Source organism: Trachypithecus francoisi, unplaced genomic scaffold, assembly GCF_009764315.1.
Source record: "Trachypithecus francoisi isolate TF-2019V2 unplaced genomic scaffold, Tfra_2.0 Lachesis_group6, whole genome shotgun sequence".
NCBI classification, from domain to species: domain Eukaryota; kingdom Metazoa; phylum Chordata; class Mammalia; order Primates; family Cercopithecidae; genus Trachypithecus; species Trachypithecus francoisi.
In genome coordinates this window covers 115,692,326-115,710,483 of record NW_022681471.1, presented here as the reverse complement: position 1 = coordinate 115,710,483, position 18,158 = coordinate 115,692,326, and the positions used below count along the sequence as shown (strand labels likewise).

At 46.7% G+C, this 18,158-nt stretch overlaps 1 protein-coding gene across 1 annotated transcript in view; it reads right to left on the bottom strand.

The window, feature by feature from the left end:
* The window catches only part of MAP3K15 (mitogen-activated protein kinase kinase kinase 15), a 148,707-nt gene extending 134,703 nt beyond the window's left edge, over nt 1–14,004 (bottom strand). Inside the window, 4 exon segments of the mRNA XM_033202075.1 lie at nt 13,403–13,603; nt 13,606–13,656; nt 13,659–13,706; nt 13,709–14,004. Of these exon segments, the coding sequence (XP_033057966.1) occupies nt 13,403–13,603; nt 13,606–13,656; nt 13,659–13,706; nt 13,709–13,763 (355 nt within the window). The 5' untranslated portion in view covers nt 13,764–14,004.
* Between the last annotated feature and the right edge of the window lie 4,154 nt (nt 14,005–18,158).

The window sequence follows — 18,158 nt, the reverse complement described above, 5'->3', positions numbered from 1 at the left end:
ATGTCTCTCCATTAAATGCTGCAGGTGCAATGCTTCTTTCAAAGTTGGCCCACATGACTAAGGTAAGTTCCAGGCTCAATTCTGAGTCAGTAGCACTAAGCAGCATGGAAAGGAAGGAGGCTCAGGACAGGGCCCCTATAGGCAAGCCAACAGCCAAGTCCAACAGAAGACAGCTGAGGTTCAGCCATGGACTTCTGCAGCCAGGTCCCTTGGAGCAGTCATTGCTGTCTAGCCTGAGCACACCCCGCCACTCTCTCCAGCAGGGAGGGAGAGAGGGAGAAGGTTTCTGAGTTACAACCCCATCTTTAATCTCCTACTGTACTTAAGGTAAAAATTATACTTAAATTCTAGAAAATAACATACAGTATGGAAAATACAGACAAACAAAAAGAAAAAGAACCGGCTTTCTCAGCATATAATTGAAACCACTACTTCCATCCCAGCATGTCCAGTGTGAGTTCTTCTAGTCTCTTCTGTCAGATACGCACCACTGAAGAGAAAGGTTCAGACCTAGAAATGTGTCATTAGGATGGATGTTATTTCTTAACAAAACCGTAAGTGCACTCTATCTATGGCCTGGCTACCATTTTCAACATGCCACTGGAAACTGCATTCTAAATTTCTTTTGAGGGCACCACATAAGTTCTGCTTTATCTCAACAGGAGCAGCCAGCTGTCCTCTGTGCCCCCTGATGATTATTTTTAACAGGAGCTGGGTAGATATTCCTAGCAATCACTCAAACGGTGGCAAAGAAAACTGTACCTGGCTCCCGGCCATTGAAGAGTTCACTGTCTGGCAGAAGATCAATCATTAAATCAATAATTATTTAAGGGCTGGGGTGCGGTGCCTCATGCCTGTAATCCTAGCACTTTGGAAGGCCGAGGCAAGTGGATCACCTGAGGTCAGGAGTTCGAGACCAGCCTGGCCAACATGGTGAAACCCCATCGCTACCAAAAATACAAAAATTAGCCAGGCAAGACGGCACATGCCTGTAATCCCAGCTACTCAGGAGGCTGAGACAGGTGAATCATTTGAACCTGGGAGGTGGAGGTTTCAGTGAGCCAAGACCACGCCACTGCACTCTAGCCTAGATGACAGAGAATCAGTCTCAAAAAGTAATTATTATTATTTAATCACAATTGTTTTGCCTGTAAGGAAAGAAAACCTCAGCACACAAAAGCCAACAGGGAGGAGGAGGGGAGTCCATGCAGGCTCCCTTGAAGAACTTGAATATGAAAGCTGAACAGGTATTGATCAGAGGAAGACTACAGGTGGGGGTGGGGACCGATATGGTTTGGCTGTGTCCCCCAAACCTTATCTCGAATTGTAATCCCCACGTGTGGAGGGAGGGACCTGGTGGGAGGTGACTGGATTATGGGGGTGGTTCCCCCATGCTGTTCTTGTGACAGCGAGGAAGTTTTCACGAGATCTGATGGTTTAAAAGTGACAGTTTCCCCTGTGCTCTGTTTCCTGCCACCACGTAAGACGTGCCTTGCCTCCCCTTCTGCCATGATTTTAAGTTTCCTAAGCCCTCCCCAGTCATGCCAAACTGGGAGTCAATTAAACCTCCTTTGGGGCCAGGCACAGTGGCTCACGCCTGTAATCCCAACACTTTGGGGGGCCAAGGCAGGTGGATCACTTGAGCTCAGGAGCTTTGAGACCAGCCTGGGCAATATAGTGAGATCCCCATATCTACAAAAAAAGAAAGTAAAAATAGCTGGGCATAGTGGCATGCACCTGTAGTCCCAGCTACACACACAGGAAGCTGAGGTAGGAAGACTGCTTGAGCCCAGGAAGGTGAGGTTACAGTGAGCCCTGTTTGTGCCACTGCACTCCAGCCTGGGTGACAGAGCAAGACCCTGTGGGAGGGGAGGGGAGCGGAGGGGGAAAGAAAAAGGAGAAAAGAGACGCATTTAGGTATTTTTAGCAGAATGCATGACAAGCTCTATTAGTCAGGATAAGGTAAGCTATGCTGCCACAACAGACAAATCCTCAAGGCTTCAGTGGCTTAATTGCTATTTTTAATCCCTGATCTTCAAGTCTGCCCCAACAGAGGCAGAGAGACGGAGGAGTGCATCATCTAACTGGTTTAAGCCCAAAGTGATGCGTGCTGCTGCTGCTCACATCGCACTGGCCAACACTAGTCACGAGGGCCCAAGGGATATGAGGAAATGTGGAAGAACATACGGATGTTTGGCTAACATTGCCTTTGCCATGCAATGCATCGAGCTAATAAAGAATCCAGAGATACCACCACAGAGGGAGAAGCCAGACATAACTCACATGAAAAGTGGCAAGGAAAACTACAGCTAGTCTTATTTTAAACCATTTCATATCTTTTGTTTAAAAAAAAAAAAAACCATCCTGGCTAATACGGTGAAACCCCGTCTCTACTAAAGAATACAAAAAACTAGCCGGGCGACGAGGCGGGCGCCTGTAGTCCCAGCTACTTGGGAGGCGGAGGCAGGAGAATGGCGTAAACCCGGGAGGCGGAGCTTGCAGTGAGCTGAGATCCGGCCACTGCACTCCAGCTGGGCGAGAGAGCCAGACTCCGTCTCAAAAAAAAAAAAAAAAAAAAAAAGCCCAATATCACTGTCAGATAAAAACTAACAATCACTACAGTATCATTTTACACCAAAGGAAAAAGTTACCTAAGGCTGGGCATGGTGGCTCACGCCTGTAGTCCCATCACTTTGGAGGCCAAGGCAGGTGGATTGCTTGAGCCCAGGAGTTCAAGACCAGCCTGGGCAACAAGACAAAACCTCATCTGTACAAAAAACTAGCCGGGTGTGGAGGGGTGTGCCTGTAGTCCCAGGTTCCTGGGAAGCTGAGGTGGGAGGCTCACCTGAGCCAGGGAGGTAGAGTCTGCAGTGAGCTGTGATCGTGCCACTGCACTCCAGCCTGGGCAACAGAGCGAGATCACTTCTCAAAACAAAACAAAACAAAACAAAAACCCAGAAACAAAAATAGGTATAGGGTTCCTACAGCACCAAACCATTTCTTTTTTGAAAGATTTTATGTAAAAAATAACAAAAATAAAACATTTGAAAAAGTTACCTAGCCTCCAAAACTGATGAAACCATAAAGGAAGATAAAATGTCTCCACCCACCCCCACTCCCTCCACCACCCAAAGCCAGTATTAACCTGATGGCTGATGGTCTAAGCATCTCACTTCTATTTTCTTAGCCCACAGCAGCATAGTGAGGGGCCCCATGATTGGCATGTACTATGAACAGTAATGATCCCTGACATGAGATGACCCACTGCTTGACTTTCTCTTGGTAACACATGCCTTAGGAGACAATTTTCTAGCAGTTGGACTAGATTTTCAAAACCTAAGTTGCACTCTCTTATCACTATAACAAACGATGCCAAAATCTCAGTAACCTGACCAAATAAAAGCTTCTCTCTTGCATATGCAAAATCCAAAGTAGATATTCCTCCTCTGCCAGCTGTCCTCCAAAGAGTAACTTAGGGAGTCAGGCGCCTTCCATCAAGTGCCACCACCATCGTCTACATGGGCCTCCAAGGTCCCCATGGGGACCATGGAAAGGGATGAAAAGATATGGGAAGGCCTAGTGGATTCACCAAAAACTTGGCCCAAAAGTGGCAGACATCACTCTCACCTTTATGGTAGTAGGGATGAGTCTATGTAGACTCAAAGGACGCTGGGAGATGTAGTCCTTGGTTCTCAACAATAACTATGAGCATACATCTTTTCTTTTTTTTTTTTTTTTTTTTTTTTTTTAAGATGGAGTCTCACTCTTGTCACCCAGGCTTGAGCACAGTGGCATGATTTTGGCTCACTGCAATCTCTGCCTCCTGGGTTCAATCAATTCTCCTGCCTCAGCCTCCCAGGTAGCTGAGATTACAGGTGTGCACCACCACGCCAGGCTAATTTTTGGGGTTGTTTTGTTTTTAATTTTGAGACGGCGTTTCACTCTTCTTGCCCAGGCTGGAGTGCAGTGGCACAATCTCAGCTCACTGCAACTTCTGCCACCCGAGTTCAAGTGATTCTCCTGCCTCAGCCTCCCGAGTAGCTGGGATTACAGGTGCCTGCCACAACACCCAGCTAATTTTTTGTATTTTTAGTAGAGACGGGGTTTCACCATGTTGGCCAGGCTGGTCTGCAACTCCTGACCTCAGGTGATCCACCCGCCTCAGCCTCCCAAAGTGCTGGGGTTACAGGCATGAGCCACTGCGTCTGGCCTGATTTTTGTATTATTAATAGAGATGGGGTTTTGCTATGTTGACCAGGCTGGACTCGAACTCCTGACCTCAGGTGATCCACCCACCTCAGCCTCCCAAAGAGCTGGGGTTAGAGGCATGAGCCACCACACCTGGCAACAGCACAAATCTTTAGCAGCCACCTCTCTATCTCCACCACACTTGATACCCCACAATGACTCTTGTACAAGCCAGCCAGAAAAGGAGTTATCATCAGACTAGAGTAAAACCAAATAATGAATCTGGAGACTGAAGCCCTAGTCTTAGTTTTTATTTATTTATTTATTTTTCTTGAGATGGAGTCTTGCTCTATCACCCAGGCTGGAGTGCAGTAGCGCAACCTTGGCTCACTGCAACCTCCATCTCACGGGTTCAAGCGATTCTCCTGCCTCAGTCTCCCAAGTAGCTGGGATTACAGCTATGTGCCACCATGACCAGCTAATTTTTTGTATTTTTAGTAGAGACAGGGTTTCACTATGTTGGCCAGGCTGGTCTCTACCTCCTGACCTCAAATGATCCGCCCGCCTTGGCCTCCCAAAACACTGGGACTACAGGCGTGAGCCACCGCGCCCAGCCTAGTCTTAATTTTTCTATCAATGTTCAGGAAATATGATAACATTCTAGTGTGGGTTGCAATAGTTCACAACTTTTAAGATCACTGTGCACATAACAGAAGGAAAAAACAAAAATCAGAAGCAGGACCCCTGGGTCAGGAAAGTAACATTTAAAGGAGGTTCAGAGAAGAATGAAGTTACGCAAAGCCAGACACAACAGTTATGGGAAGATCACTTGTGCCTCAGAAGCTGTTCTTGTCATTTAAGCAGTTAATAGCTAACTCAAGGCTGCTAATTAGCATCTAGGTAGAGGCTCTCACTTACACTGGTCATTAACTAACCACCTAACTGGTAGAAAGCATTGTATTCTACCAATCTCAGTGTCAACTTAAGACTTCCGGGCCGGGCGCGGTGGCTCAAGCCTGTAATCCCAGCACTTTGGGAGGCCGAGACGGGCGGATCACGAGGTCAGGAGATCGAGACCATCCTGGCTAATACGGTGAAACCCTGTCTCTACTTAAAAATACAAAAAACTAGCCGGGCGACGAGGTGGGCGCCTGTAGTCCCAGCTACTCGGGAGGCTGAGGCAGGAGAATGGCGTAAACCCGGGAGGCGGAGCTTGCAGTGAGCTGAGATCCGGCCACTGTACTCCAGCCTGGGTGGCAGAGCAAGACTCCGTCTCAAAAAAAAAAAAAAAAAAAAAAAAAAAAAAAAGACTTCCTACTACAGTAAGTGTGTTCAATTACAGCATCCTGGAGAATAGTTTCCACCCATCAAAATGTTTGGGAAAGTATGAGACAAAGTCACACAGGTCTTCTTTGCTTCCTGCAACTTGCCTCGAGTCTTTAAGATGTTCACAAACACTGAGAACCTCTAGGAGGGAGACACAGGATGCAGTTGAAAAAAGTCTACCAAAATTAACCAGGCACGGTGGCGCATGCCTATAAGTCCCAGCTACTCGGGAGGCTGAGGTGGGAGGATCACTTGAGCCCAGGGAGGCCGAGGCTGCAGTGAGCCGTGATCACGCTACTGCACTCCAGCCTGGGTGACAGAGTGACACCTTGTCTCAAAAAACAAACAAACAAAAACAAAAAAACTAACAAACTCAACCCTAATGTAAACTAGATTTCAAGTGAGTATGATGTGTCAACATCTGTGTAAGTTCATCAGTTGTCACAAGTGCCGTAGTCTGATGGAAGATGTTCATGATAGGGGAGTTTGTGGGAGAGGGCAGGGGGGTTGACGAGAACACTCTGTACTTTTCCTCTCAAGTTTGCTGTGAACCTACAACTGCTCTAAAAAACAGTATTTTTTAAAAAGTTCTGGAGATGCATATTGTTTTCTAGGGTTTTGCTGGAGACGGGGTCTCACTGTTGTCGGCTCGGGCTGGAGTGCAATGGCACGATCTCAGCTCACTGCAACCTCTGCCTTCCAGATTCCAGCAATTCTCCTGGCTCAGTCTCCGGAGTTGCTGTATTTTTAGTAGAGACATGGTCTCGAACTCCTGACCTCAGGTGATCCACACACCTTGGCCTCCCAAAGTGCTGGGATCACAGGCGTGAGTCAATGTGCCCGGCCAGGGTATTGGTTTTTGTTTTTTGAAATGGCGTCCTGCTCTGTTGTGCAGCCTGGAGTGCAGTGGTGTGATCTTGGCTCACTGCAACCTCTGCCTCCTGGGCTCAAGCAATTCTCCTGCCTCAGTCTCCTGAGTAGCTGGGACTACAGGTGCACGCCACCACGCCCAGCTAATTTTTATATTTTTAGTAGAAACGGGGTTTCACCACGTTGGCCAGGTTGGTCTTGAACTCTTGAGCTCAGGCGATCCGCCCACCTCAACCTCCGGAAGTGCTGGGATTACAGGCTTGAACCACCACGCCCGGCCTGGAGATGGATACTGTTGATGGTCACGTAACAGTGTGAATATATGTAATCCCACTGAAATGAACACTTAAAATGGTCAAAATAGTAAATTTTGTTATACATATTTTGTCACAATTTTAAAAACCACAAGGACCAGGGGTGGTGGGTCACGCCTGTAATCCTAGTGCTTTGGGACGCTGAGATGGGAGGATCACTTGAGCCCAAGAGTTCTAGTCCATAGATCTCATAGAGCGAGATTTCATCTCTACAAAAAATAAACAAAATGTGCTGGGGTGGTGGCTCACTCCTGTAATCCCAGCATTTTGGGAGGCTGAGGTAGGAGGATCACTCGAGCCCGGAAGGTTGAGGCTGCAGTGTGCCAAGATCGTGCCACTGCACTCTAGACTGGGCAACAGAGTGAGACCCTGTCTCAAAAAAAAAAAAAAAATATATATATATATATATATATGTACAAAAATTTAAAAATAAATATTTAAAAATAATTTAGAAAACACAAATGGGACATGCCCTGCCCCTCTCAGCCCATGGTACTTTCCTTTTCCAACAGCACCCACTTGTTCTTATGTCCAAGGCCTGCCTGCCACTTTCCTGCAGCTCATCCAGTCCACTATACGTGCTAGTGACACAGCCACAAGTTTTAGACCCACACAGGACCCCACGAAACAGGGAAAGGAGATGGAAAACCACAGTCAAACCTGACTTTGACTTGCTGTGAGAACAGTAGACAGGAAGTACTTAAATTTCCCATAGATGATGGTCCCTAAAACATACTTGGGCCGAAGCAGACCTGATAGGTACCTACAGAACTCTCCACTCCAAATCAACACAATATACATTCTTCTCAGCGCCACAGAGCACTTATTCTAAAATCGACCACATAACTGGAAGTAACACACTCCTCAACTCCTCAGCAAATGCAAAATAACGGAAATCAGAACAAACAGCCTCTCAGACTCAGTGCAATTAAATTAGAACTCAGGATTAAGAAACTCACTCAAAACCACACAACTACGTGGAAACTGAACAACCTGCTCCTGAATGACTAATAGGTAAATAACGAAATTAAGGCAGAAATAATGAAGTTCTTTGAAACCAAAGAGAACAAAGACACAATGTACAAGAATCTCTGGGACAAAGCTAAAGCAGTGTTTAGACAGAAATTTATAGCACTAAATGCCCACAAGAGAAAGCAGGAAAGATCTAAAAATCGACACCCTAACATCACAATTAAAAGAACTAGAGAAGCAAGAGCAAACACATGCAAAAGCTAGCAGAAGACAAGAAATAGAACTAAGATCGAAGCAAAACTGAAGGAAATAGAGACACGAAAAAACCTTCAAAAAAAAAAAAATCAATGAATCCAGGGGCTGTTTTTTTGAAAAGATTAACAAAATAGACTACTAGCGAGACTAATAGAGAGAGAAGAATCAAATAGACACAATAAAAAATGATAAAGGGGCAATCACCACTGATCCCATAGAAATAAAAACTACCATCAAAGAACACAATAAATACCTCTACACAAAAAAGCTAGAAAACCTAGAAGAAATGGATAAATTCCTGGACACATACACCCTCCCAAGACTAAACCAGGAAGAAGTCGAATCCCTGAAAAGACCAGTAACAAGTTCTGAAATTGAGGCAGTAATAGCCTACCAACTAAAAAAAGCCCAGGACCAGACGGATTCACAGCCGAATTCTACCAGAGGTACAAAGAGGAGCTGGTACCATTCCTTCTGAAACTATTCCAAACAACAGAAAAAGAGGGACTCCTCCTAACTCATTTTATGAGGCCAGCATTATCCTGATTCCAAAACCTGGCAGAGATACAACAAAAAAAGAAAATTTCAGGTCAATATCCCTGATGAACATCGATGTGAAAATCCTCAATAAAATACTGGCAAACCGAATCCAACAGGACATCAAAAAGCTTATCCACCACGATCAATTGGCTTCATCCCTGGATGCAAGGCTGGTTCAACATACGCAAATCAACAAACACAATCGACCATATAAACAGAACCAATGACAAAAAACATGATTATCTCAATAGATGCAGAAAAGGCCTTCGATAAAATTCAACACCCCTTCATGCTAAAAACTCTCAATAAACTAGGTATTGATGGAACATATCTCAAAATAATAAGAGTTATCTAAAATAAACCCATAGCCAATATCATACCGAATGGACAAAAGCTGGAAGCATTCCTTTCCTTTTGAAAACTTGCACAAGACAGGGATGCTCTCTCTCACCACTCCTATTCAACATGATGTTGGAAGTTCCAGCCAGAGCAATCAGGCAAGATAAAGAAATAAAGGGTATTCAAATAAGAAAACAGAAAGTCAAATTGTCTGTTTGCAGACAACATGATTGTATATTTAGAAAACCCCATGGTCTCAGCCCAAAAACTCCTTAAGTTGATAAGCAACTTCAGCAAAGTCTCAGGATACAAAATCAGTGTGCAAAAATCACAAGCATTCCTATACACCAGTAACAGACAAACAGCCAAATCATGAATGAACTCCCATTCACAATTGCCACTAAGAGAATAAAATACCTAGGAATATAGACCAATGGAACAGAACAGAGGCCTCAGAAATAACATCACACATCTACAACCATCTCATCTTTGACAAACCTGACAAAAACAAGCAATGGGGAAAGGATTCCTTATTTAATAATTGGTGTTGGGAAAACTGGCTAGCCATACGCAGAAATCTGAAACTGGACCCCTTTCCTGCACCTTATACAAAAATAAACTCAAGATGGATTAAAGACTTAAATGTTAGACCTAAAACCATAAAAACCCTAGAAAAAAACCTAGGCAATATCAGTCAGGACACAGGCATGGGCAAAGACTTTATGACTAAAACACCAAAAGCAATGGCAACAAAAGTCAAAATTGACAAATGGGATCTAATTAAACTAAAGAGCTTCTGCACAGCAGAATAAACTATCCTCAGAGTGAGCAGGCAGCCTACAGAATGGGAGAAAATTTTTGTAATTTATCAATCTGACAAAGGGCTAACATCCAGAATCTACAAAGAACTTAAAAAAATTTACAAGAAAAAACAACCCCATCAAAAAGTGGGCAAAGGATATGAACAGACACTTCTCAAAACAAGACATTTATGTGGCCAACAAACATATGAAAAAAAAACCCCATCAACACTGGTCATTAGAGAAATGCAAATCAAAACCACAATGAGACACCATCTCACACCAGTGAGAATGGTGATCATTTAAAAAGTCAGGAAACAACAGGTGCTGGAGAGGATGTGGAGAAATAGGAATGCTTTTACACTGTTGGTGGGAGTGTGAATTAGTTCAACCATTGTGGAAAACAGTGTGACGATTCCTCAAGGATCTAGAACCAGAAATACCATTTGATCCAGCAATCCCATTACTGGGTATACACCCAAAGGATTATAAATCATGCTACTATAAAGACACATGCACATGTATGTTTATTGCAGCACTATTTACAATAGCAAAGACTTGGAACCAACCCAAATTCCCATCAATGCTAGACTGAATAAAGAAAATGTGGCACATATACACCATGGAATACTATGCAGCCATAAAAAAGGATGAGTTCACGTCCTTTGCAGGGACATGAAGCTGGAAAACCATCATCCTCAGCAAACTAACACAGGAACAGAAAACTAAACACCGTGTGTTCTCACTCATAAGTGGGAGTTGAATAATGGCAACACATGGACACAGGGAGGGGAACATCACACACACCCCACAGCCTGTGGGGGGGTGGCGGAAGGGGAGGGAGAGCATTAGGACAAATACCTAATGCATGCGGGGCTTAAAATCTAGATGACAGGTTGATGGGTGCAGCAAACCACCATGACACATGTATACTTACGTAACAAACCTGCACGTTCAGCACATGTATCCCAGGACTTAAAAAAAACAAAAAAAAAAAAAAAACTTGGGCGTTCAACAGCTCCCCTACCCAGCAAGCTTTTTTCCAGAACAGCATTGTTTAATGGGACTTTCTGAGATGAGGAACGAGTTCTATAACTTCACTGTCCCACCTGGGAGTTACTTGTGCCTACAGAGCATGCATTATTTATTTACAGACAGGGTCTCAATCTGTCACCCAGGCTGGAGTACAGTGGCATAAACACAGGTCACCGCAGCATCAACCTGGGCTTAAGTGATCCTCCTGCCTCCGTCTCCCGGTAGCTGGGACCACAGGCACACGGGTGCCACCACGTCCCGCTAATTTTTTTTTTTTTTTTGCTCAGGTTGGTCTCGAACTCCTGTACTCAAGCAATCCTCCCGCCTTGGCCTTCTAAAGTGCTGGGATTACAGGCGTGAGCCACTGCACCTGGCCTATGGAGCACCTTAAATGCCACTAGTGCAACCAAGGAACTTACCATTTTTACCGTATTCTAACCAGTTTAACTGTCAAGAGCCACCTGGGGCTAGTGGCTACCAAATTGGACAAAGTGGTTTTAGAATTTTGGCGGAAACGCCAAAAAGCTGTGAGTGATAGAGGAGGAATCCAGGAGGCCGTGAAGGTCATCTGTTCAGCCCAGGAACCCACTTCTACTGTGTACGTACTTTTTCCAACCTCTGAAAGTAATTCTAACGCACTGAGAAATGATTTACTCAAGACCAGGACAAGGTTAACCAAAGGGAACTCATGGTACAGCCCAATGTTCTAGGCCATCCAGGCCGGAGTGAGCCAAGGTGACGCATCTGTTGTGTGGCTCCAGAATTGAAAGCCTGAGATTTGACGTCTGCATCTTCACAGTCGACCTGTTTGTTAGAAGAGGCCCCATACACACACACACTCCGCCCCAGAAAAAGCAAAAGCCACTGCACACGAATGTTTCAGAGGTGGCACCAGCAGGAAGGACAGTGTTGTGCCTCATGGCAAAAGGAACATTTAACCGTTCAGAGAAGAGTCTGTTCAAACTCCAATTTTGGAGCAGAATGAATAGAAGTTGAGAAGATGGAGTGGTTCTAGGTGAAGTGGACTCCCGAACGACTTTTCTAAAAAGATGTTGTGCTGAAGAGCATACTCAGTGTGGTCAGAAACGTCAGGAGAGTGCTTTCAATGGGTCCAGCTGCCACTTGTTTAAACAAGCCTGGCACCCCCCCCCCCCGCCCTCCCCGCCCCCTTCCAGCTGAGGAGAATTTGCTCTGCAGGAAAAACAGATCCGTGCTGCCTGCAGCAGAGGCTGAATCCTAATACTCCTAGCTTACTATTACAGCAAAGCAACTTCCCATATCCTATCTCATCAGTTTTTAGGTTTAGGATAGGCACTGTTACTCCCTTTGACCAGTGGAGAAACCGAGGCACAAGGACTCCCAGGTAATTACTGTCTCACATATAATGCTTCTGAACGTCACCCAGGTGCCAGAGGTTTGTCACCAAAGGCGCTGTAAGGGAAAAAACGTTAAGCAACAATTCATTCCACACCAAGAGAAACTCTTGCCAATCCAAAGTTCTTAAGGCTGGATTCTTGCCAATCCACGGTTCTTAAGGCTGGATTCTCACGGCACATTTATTAGAGTGAGTTTAGAGATGCAGAGTCCCACTCCAGCAAAGGTGCCCTCGAACCCGTGAATGCTGTGCATTATGGGAAAAAATATACATCACAGGGTGGTGGATCACACTCCACCGTCAGTGTTTTGGGGACGAGAATTGAAGTGTGCAAAAGAACACTGGGTATTTCTAAGTAGAGGCCACACACCCACACACACACACACACACACACGCACGCGCGCGCGCGCGCGCGCGCGACACCGATTTCCACTCCTGGCTGCAAAACGGAATCGCCTGAGAAGCATGACACTTCTGAGGCCTCGGGTGCTTATGTCATTGGTCTGGGGTCCGTTCTGGGCATCCAGAGTTTTAAAAGCTCCCCAGGTGATTCTAATACGTAGCCTACGTTGGGACCCACGGCCGGAAGAGACCTGCCAGGAGTGAGAAAGCAAAAGTTGGATAACTCGGAGAAGGAGGCTTGGTAGGGTTTGCGTTACAGGTTGTTTCTTGGGTTATCTGATGTTTAAGATGCCTGAACAATCAGTCTAAATGCCCGGTGGCCTCTATTTTCTTATCTGTAAAAGGGCACAACGTTAACGACTCTACCTCCCCAAAGGCAGGACGGTCCTGTTGGAGGAATCAGGGGGTGAGAGGATAGGAAGGGGGCTAGTGGGAGGGGGACTGGGCAGAGAGGGGACTGGGAAGAGGGGGAGAGGAGGAGGAAGAGGGGGAGAGGAGGAGGATTAGGGGGAGGAGAGGGGGACAGGGGAGGGGGACTGGGAGGGGGGGGACTAGGGAGGGGGGACTAGGGAAGAGGGGGACTGGGGGACTAGAAGGAGGGGAGAGGGAACTAGGGGGAGAGGGACTAGGGGGAGAGGGGGACTAGGGGGAGAGGAGACTAGGGAGAAGAGGGAAGGGGGGAAGGGCGGGGGGGACTAGAGAGGAGGGGGACTAGGGGGAGGGGACGGAGAAGGAAGGGGGACGAGGGGGAGAAGGGGGGGGACGAGGGAGAGAACGCAGGGGGACGAGGGGAGAACGCAGGGGGACGAGGGGGAGAAGGCAGGGGGACGAGGGGGAGAAGGCAGGGGGACGAGGGGAGAAGGAAGAGGGGGAAAAGGAGAAGGACCAGTGGACGGGGACGAGGGGAAGGGGGACGAGGGGAGGGGGCCCTGGCTCGTGTGAGGGTAGGTAAAGTGGGACTGAGGTGGGGACAAGGCCGCTCTCACCTGCGTCGTAAAAGGCGTCGAGCACGGCCGTCTCCCCGAAGTCCAGCTCTCCGAAGGGCACGGAGGTGAGGTGAGCGCCCTCGGCCTCGCAGGCCCGCAGCAGGCACTGCCGCGCCCCCGCCTCCGGGCAGCCGGCCGCGCCGCCCTTGGAGCTCTCACTGCGCACGTATACTGCCCGCAGAGCCCGCCGCGGCCCGCCCTGCTCTCGCCCTGGCCACTGCTGCCTGCCGCGCCCTCCGCCGCCCCGTCGGGTCCGCCGGCCCGGCCTCGCCCTCCACCCCCGGCGGCGGCGGCGGGCACTGAAGGACTCGCTCGCCGCGCCGAGGGCCCCCGCCGGAGCATTCCCACCGCCACTCTCCATGTGCCCGCCTGCGCGCCCTTCCCCTGCGCCAGTGGCCCGCGGCTGCGATCCGCTAGGAGGCACAAGTTACGGCAGCCGCGCAGCGGGTCCCGGCACCTGCTCCTGAAGCGCGCGGGACGCTACGTGAATCGAGGGAACTGAGCGCACCGGGGCCCCCGCGGAGGGTCGAAGACGGCAGTGCCCCTAGGCTGCAGCCTGAAGCTCAGGCCTCGCGGCCCCCAGCGCCCTTTGAAGGCCGGAGAGAAAGAGGCGGGGGCTGGGGACGTCAGGGCGAGCGAGGGGCGGGGAGGGGGCCGGGGAGGGCGGCAGGGCAGGAGCGGGGAGGGTGCCCCCTGCTGCCCCCTCCAGGCAGCGCCCGTCCGCAGCCGGGAGACGCCGAACACGGGAACAGGAATTGGGGGACTTTTTTTTTTTTTTTTTCCATCCCTCTTAGCCTGATCACCCTTAGGAGCTCCAATTTCTTTTTCTCAAAACACTTGAAGCATTCGAGCAGGGTAAAAACTCTTTCAAGGCATCGGTTGGATGGAAATGTTCTATTCCCAACTCAATACAGACGTATTCATAGTTTTCACCCGGCATTGGGATGAACGGAGGCTTCATCCCGGGTTGCCAAGCGCATAGCCCTCCTTGAGCCCTGTCCCAGAGGCCGGGTCGTCCTGGCTTTCGCCGTGACCTTGACAAGGCATGGGGAGGCACCAGCAACAAACTTTGTCTGTCTGGAAGATAGACTCCGAGTACGCTACCTGCCTGACCTTTGAAAATGCCGTGAACCCAAAGGGGCCCTCACTCGGATCTTAAGCACTTCACGAATTTGGACACAAATATTAAAAAAATAGTGTTGCCACTGAGGGCAATACCATTATTCCTATTTTTTATCTTTTTTGAGACAAGGTCTGTCACTATCGCCCAGGCTGGAGTGTAGTGGCGCGATTTCTGCTCTTGGCTCACTACAACCTCTGCTTCCCGGGGCTCAAGCGATTCTCCCACCTCAGCCTTCAGGGTAGCTGGGATTGCAAGCACGCACCTCACCACGTCAGCCTAATTTTATTTTTATTTTTATTTTTATTTTTAGTAGAGACGGGGTTTCACCATGTTGGCTAGACTGGTGGTGAATTCCTGAGTTCAAGCGACGCGCCCGCCTCATCCTCTCGAAGTGCTGGGATTACAGGCGTGAGCCACCGCACCTAGGCCATTGTTTTGTAAAAGATAGAATGCACCGGATGCTGTCACAGACTTGGAGGTTTTTCTTTTTTCAATTGCAATATTATTTTAAACTTTATTTCTAATTGACAAAGAATAATTGTATATATTTATGGAATACAGTCTGTTGTTTTTCATTTAAGTTCAGGGGTATATATGTGCAGATTTGTTACACAGGTAAACTTGTGTCATGGGGGTTTGTTGTATAGATTCTTTCATCACCCAGGCATTAAGCCTAGTACCCATTAATTATTTTTCCTGATACTCTCCCTCCTCCCACCCTCTACCCTCTGATAGGCCCCAACGTGTGTTGTTCCCCTCCATGTGTCCATGTGTTCTCATTATTTAGCTCCCACTTACGAGTAAGAACATGCAGTATTTGGTTTTCTGTTTCTGCATTTGTTTGCTAAGAACAATGGCCTCCAGCTCCCTCCATGTTCCTGCAAAGGACATGATCTCATTATTTTTTATGGCTGCATACTACTCCATGGTGTATATGTACTACATTTTCTTTATTCAATCTACCATTGATGAGCATTAAGATTGATTTCGTGTCTTGGCTATTGTGAATAATGCTGCAATGAACATACACATGTATGTGTCAACAGAGTGAACAAACTACAGAATGGAGAAAATTTTTGCAAACTATGCATCTGACAAAGGTCTAATATCCAGCATCTATAATAACTTAAATTTACAAGAAAAAAACAAACAGTCCCATTAAAAAGTGGGCAAAGGACATGAACAGACACTTCAAAAGAAGACATACATGCAGCCAACAATCATATGAAAAAAAGCCTCAACATCACTGATCATTAGAGAAAGCAAATCAAAACCACAACAAGATACCATCTCACACCAGTCAGAATGGCTATTACTAAAAAGTCAAAAAATAACAGATGGTGGCGAGGCTATGGAGAAAAAGAAACATTTATACACTGTTAGTGGGAGTGGAAATTAGTTCAACCATTGTGGAAGACAGTGTGGCAATTCCTCAAAGACCTTATAACAGAACTAACATTCCACCCAGCAATCCCATTACTGGGTTTATGCCCAAAGGTTTTCTCTTTTTTTAATAACAGCTTTATTGAGCTATAATTCACATACCACACAATTCACCCATTTAGAGTGTACGATTCAATGAATGTTTTTAGTATATTCATAGAGTTGTGCAGCTATGGCCATAATCAGTTACATAAAATTTTCATCACCCCACTCCCCAGTGCAAAAAAAAATCAGTACCCATTAGAAACCACTCTCGCTTCTTCCCAACATCCCCAGCTCTAGGTAACCATCAGTCTACCATCTCTGTAGATTTGCCTATTCTGGACATTTCATACAAATGGAATCATGCAATGTGTGGACATAGGTTTTTATTTATCTTCCGTATATACCTAGGAGCAGGATTTCTGGGTCACATGTTTACAGTTTTTCTAAAATCTTTTTTATAGAGATGGGGTCTCACTAGTCGTTGAAGCTGGTCTCGAACTCCTGGCTCCTACCTCAGCCTTCCAAAGCACTGGGATTACAAGTGTGAGCCACACGCCAGGATTAACTTATGTTTAAACTTTGGAGAAATTTCCACGGTTTTCCAAAGTGGCTGCACCATTTTCCATTCTCACCAACCAGCAGTGTTCAATTTCCCCACATCTTCACCAACGCTCGTTATTGTTTTTTTGATTATGACCATCCTAGCAGGTGTGAAATTGTACTTCATGATGGTTTTGATTTGTATTTCCTGATGGCTAATGACATTGGGCAGCTTGTCGTGTGCTAATGATTGGCCGTTTGTATAACAACTTCTGAGTGATGTCTATTCTAATCCTTTGCCCATTTTTTATTTTATTTTATTTTATTTTATTTTTTTTTTGAGGCGGAGTCTCGCTCTGTCGCCCGGACTGGAGTGCAGTGGCCGGATCTCAGCTCACTGCAAGCTCCGCCTCCGGGTTTACGCCATCTCCTGCCTCAGCCTCCCGAGTAGCTGGGACCACAGGCGCCGCCACCTCGCCCGGCTAGTTTTTGTATTTTTAGTAGAAACGGGGTTTCACCATGTTCGCCAGGATGGTCTCGATCTCCTGACCTCGTGATCCGCCCGTCTCAGCCTCCAAAGTGCTGGGATTACAGGCTTGAGCCACCGCGCCGGCCCCTTTGCCCATTTTTTAATTGGGTATTTGTCTTTTTATTATTGAGTTGTAAGAATCCTCTATACATTGTGGGTAGAAGTTCCTTATCAGATATGTGATTTGCGAATATCTTCTTCCATTCTGTGAGCTGTCTTTTCTATTTCTTGAGGGTGTCCTTGGCAGCACATCACAAGCCATTTTGACACGTGCAGGATAGGACTTATAAAGCATTTCAGCTTCTTTTCACGCTTCAGTACTAATACAATCCACCTCCCACCCCCAAAGAAAGCAGAAACTATCTGTATAAATCCATGAAGAAATCCTGCTCTCATTCCAGCCCTGGCAGAAATCACAAGCAGCTTCCATATGTGTCCTCGTCTGTGGTCAACGAATGGAAAATGGGTTCTGAGGAAATCTGTGAGAACACACAGACCAGGCTGGGAAGCAGGAAAATTCAGAAAAACTCTCCACACTTTTGTTCTAAGACATTTTTTGTATGATGCTATAAAAGGACACATGTGTTCTTTGTAACCTTGTAATGCATAATAATAGTAATTTTCCTAATATGTCTGTTCATCTGGAATTATTCCAGGGACTGCCACAGCCTTCAGAAGGGCAAAGATGCTCACTTAAAATCCCTTGCCAGCATCTTGCTGTTGTCCCCATCACAATCTTCCCAAATTCCTCTCAGCTCTCACTGAGGCCCTGCTGATGGAGTGAGACCCACAGGAGCTGTGAATTCTGGCTTGAATAAGATCTTCCTCTAAATATAAACCCTGCTGAGTAAATGCTGAGAACGCAGCATTTACCCAGCTAATGAGTACCTTCCCCGAAGTTAGGACACACAGCCCACCTTTTCATTGTGTGTAGCAATTTGCACACCTGAAGCATGCCCTGGCCCCTTCCCCCAATGCCCTTCCTACCTCCCCCTAGCCCCACTGAGAAGAAAATTGCAAAATGCTGGATTAGTTTTTTCTGTTTAATTGAACAACTGTCTTGTTCTTACCTTTGCCTTGCCGCTTACTAAGTACATGTCCTGGAAACAACTTTGTCCTAATGTAGAGGTATCATG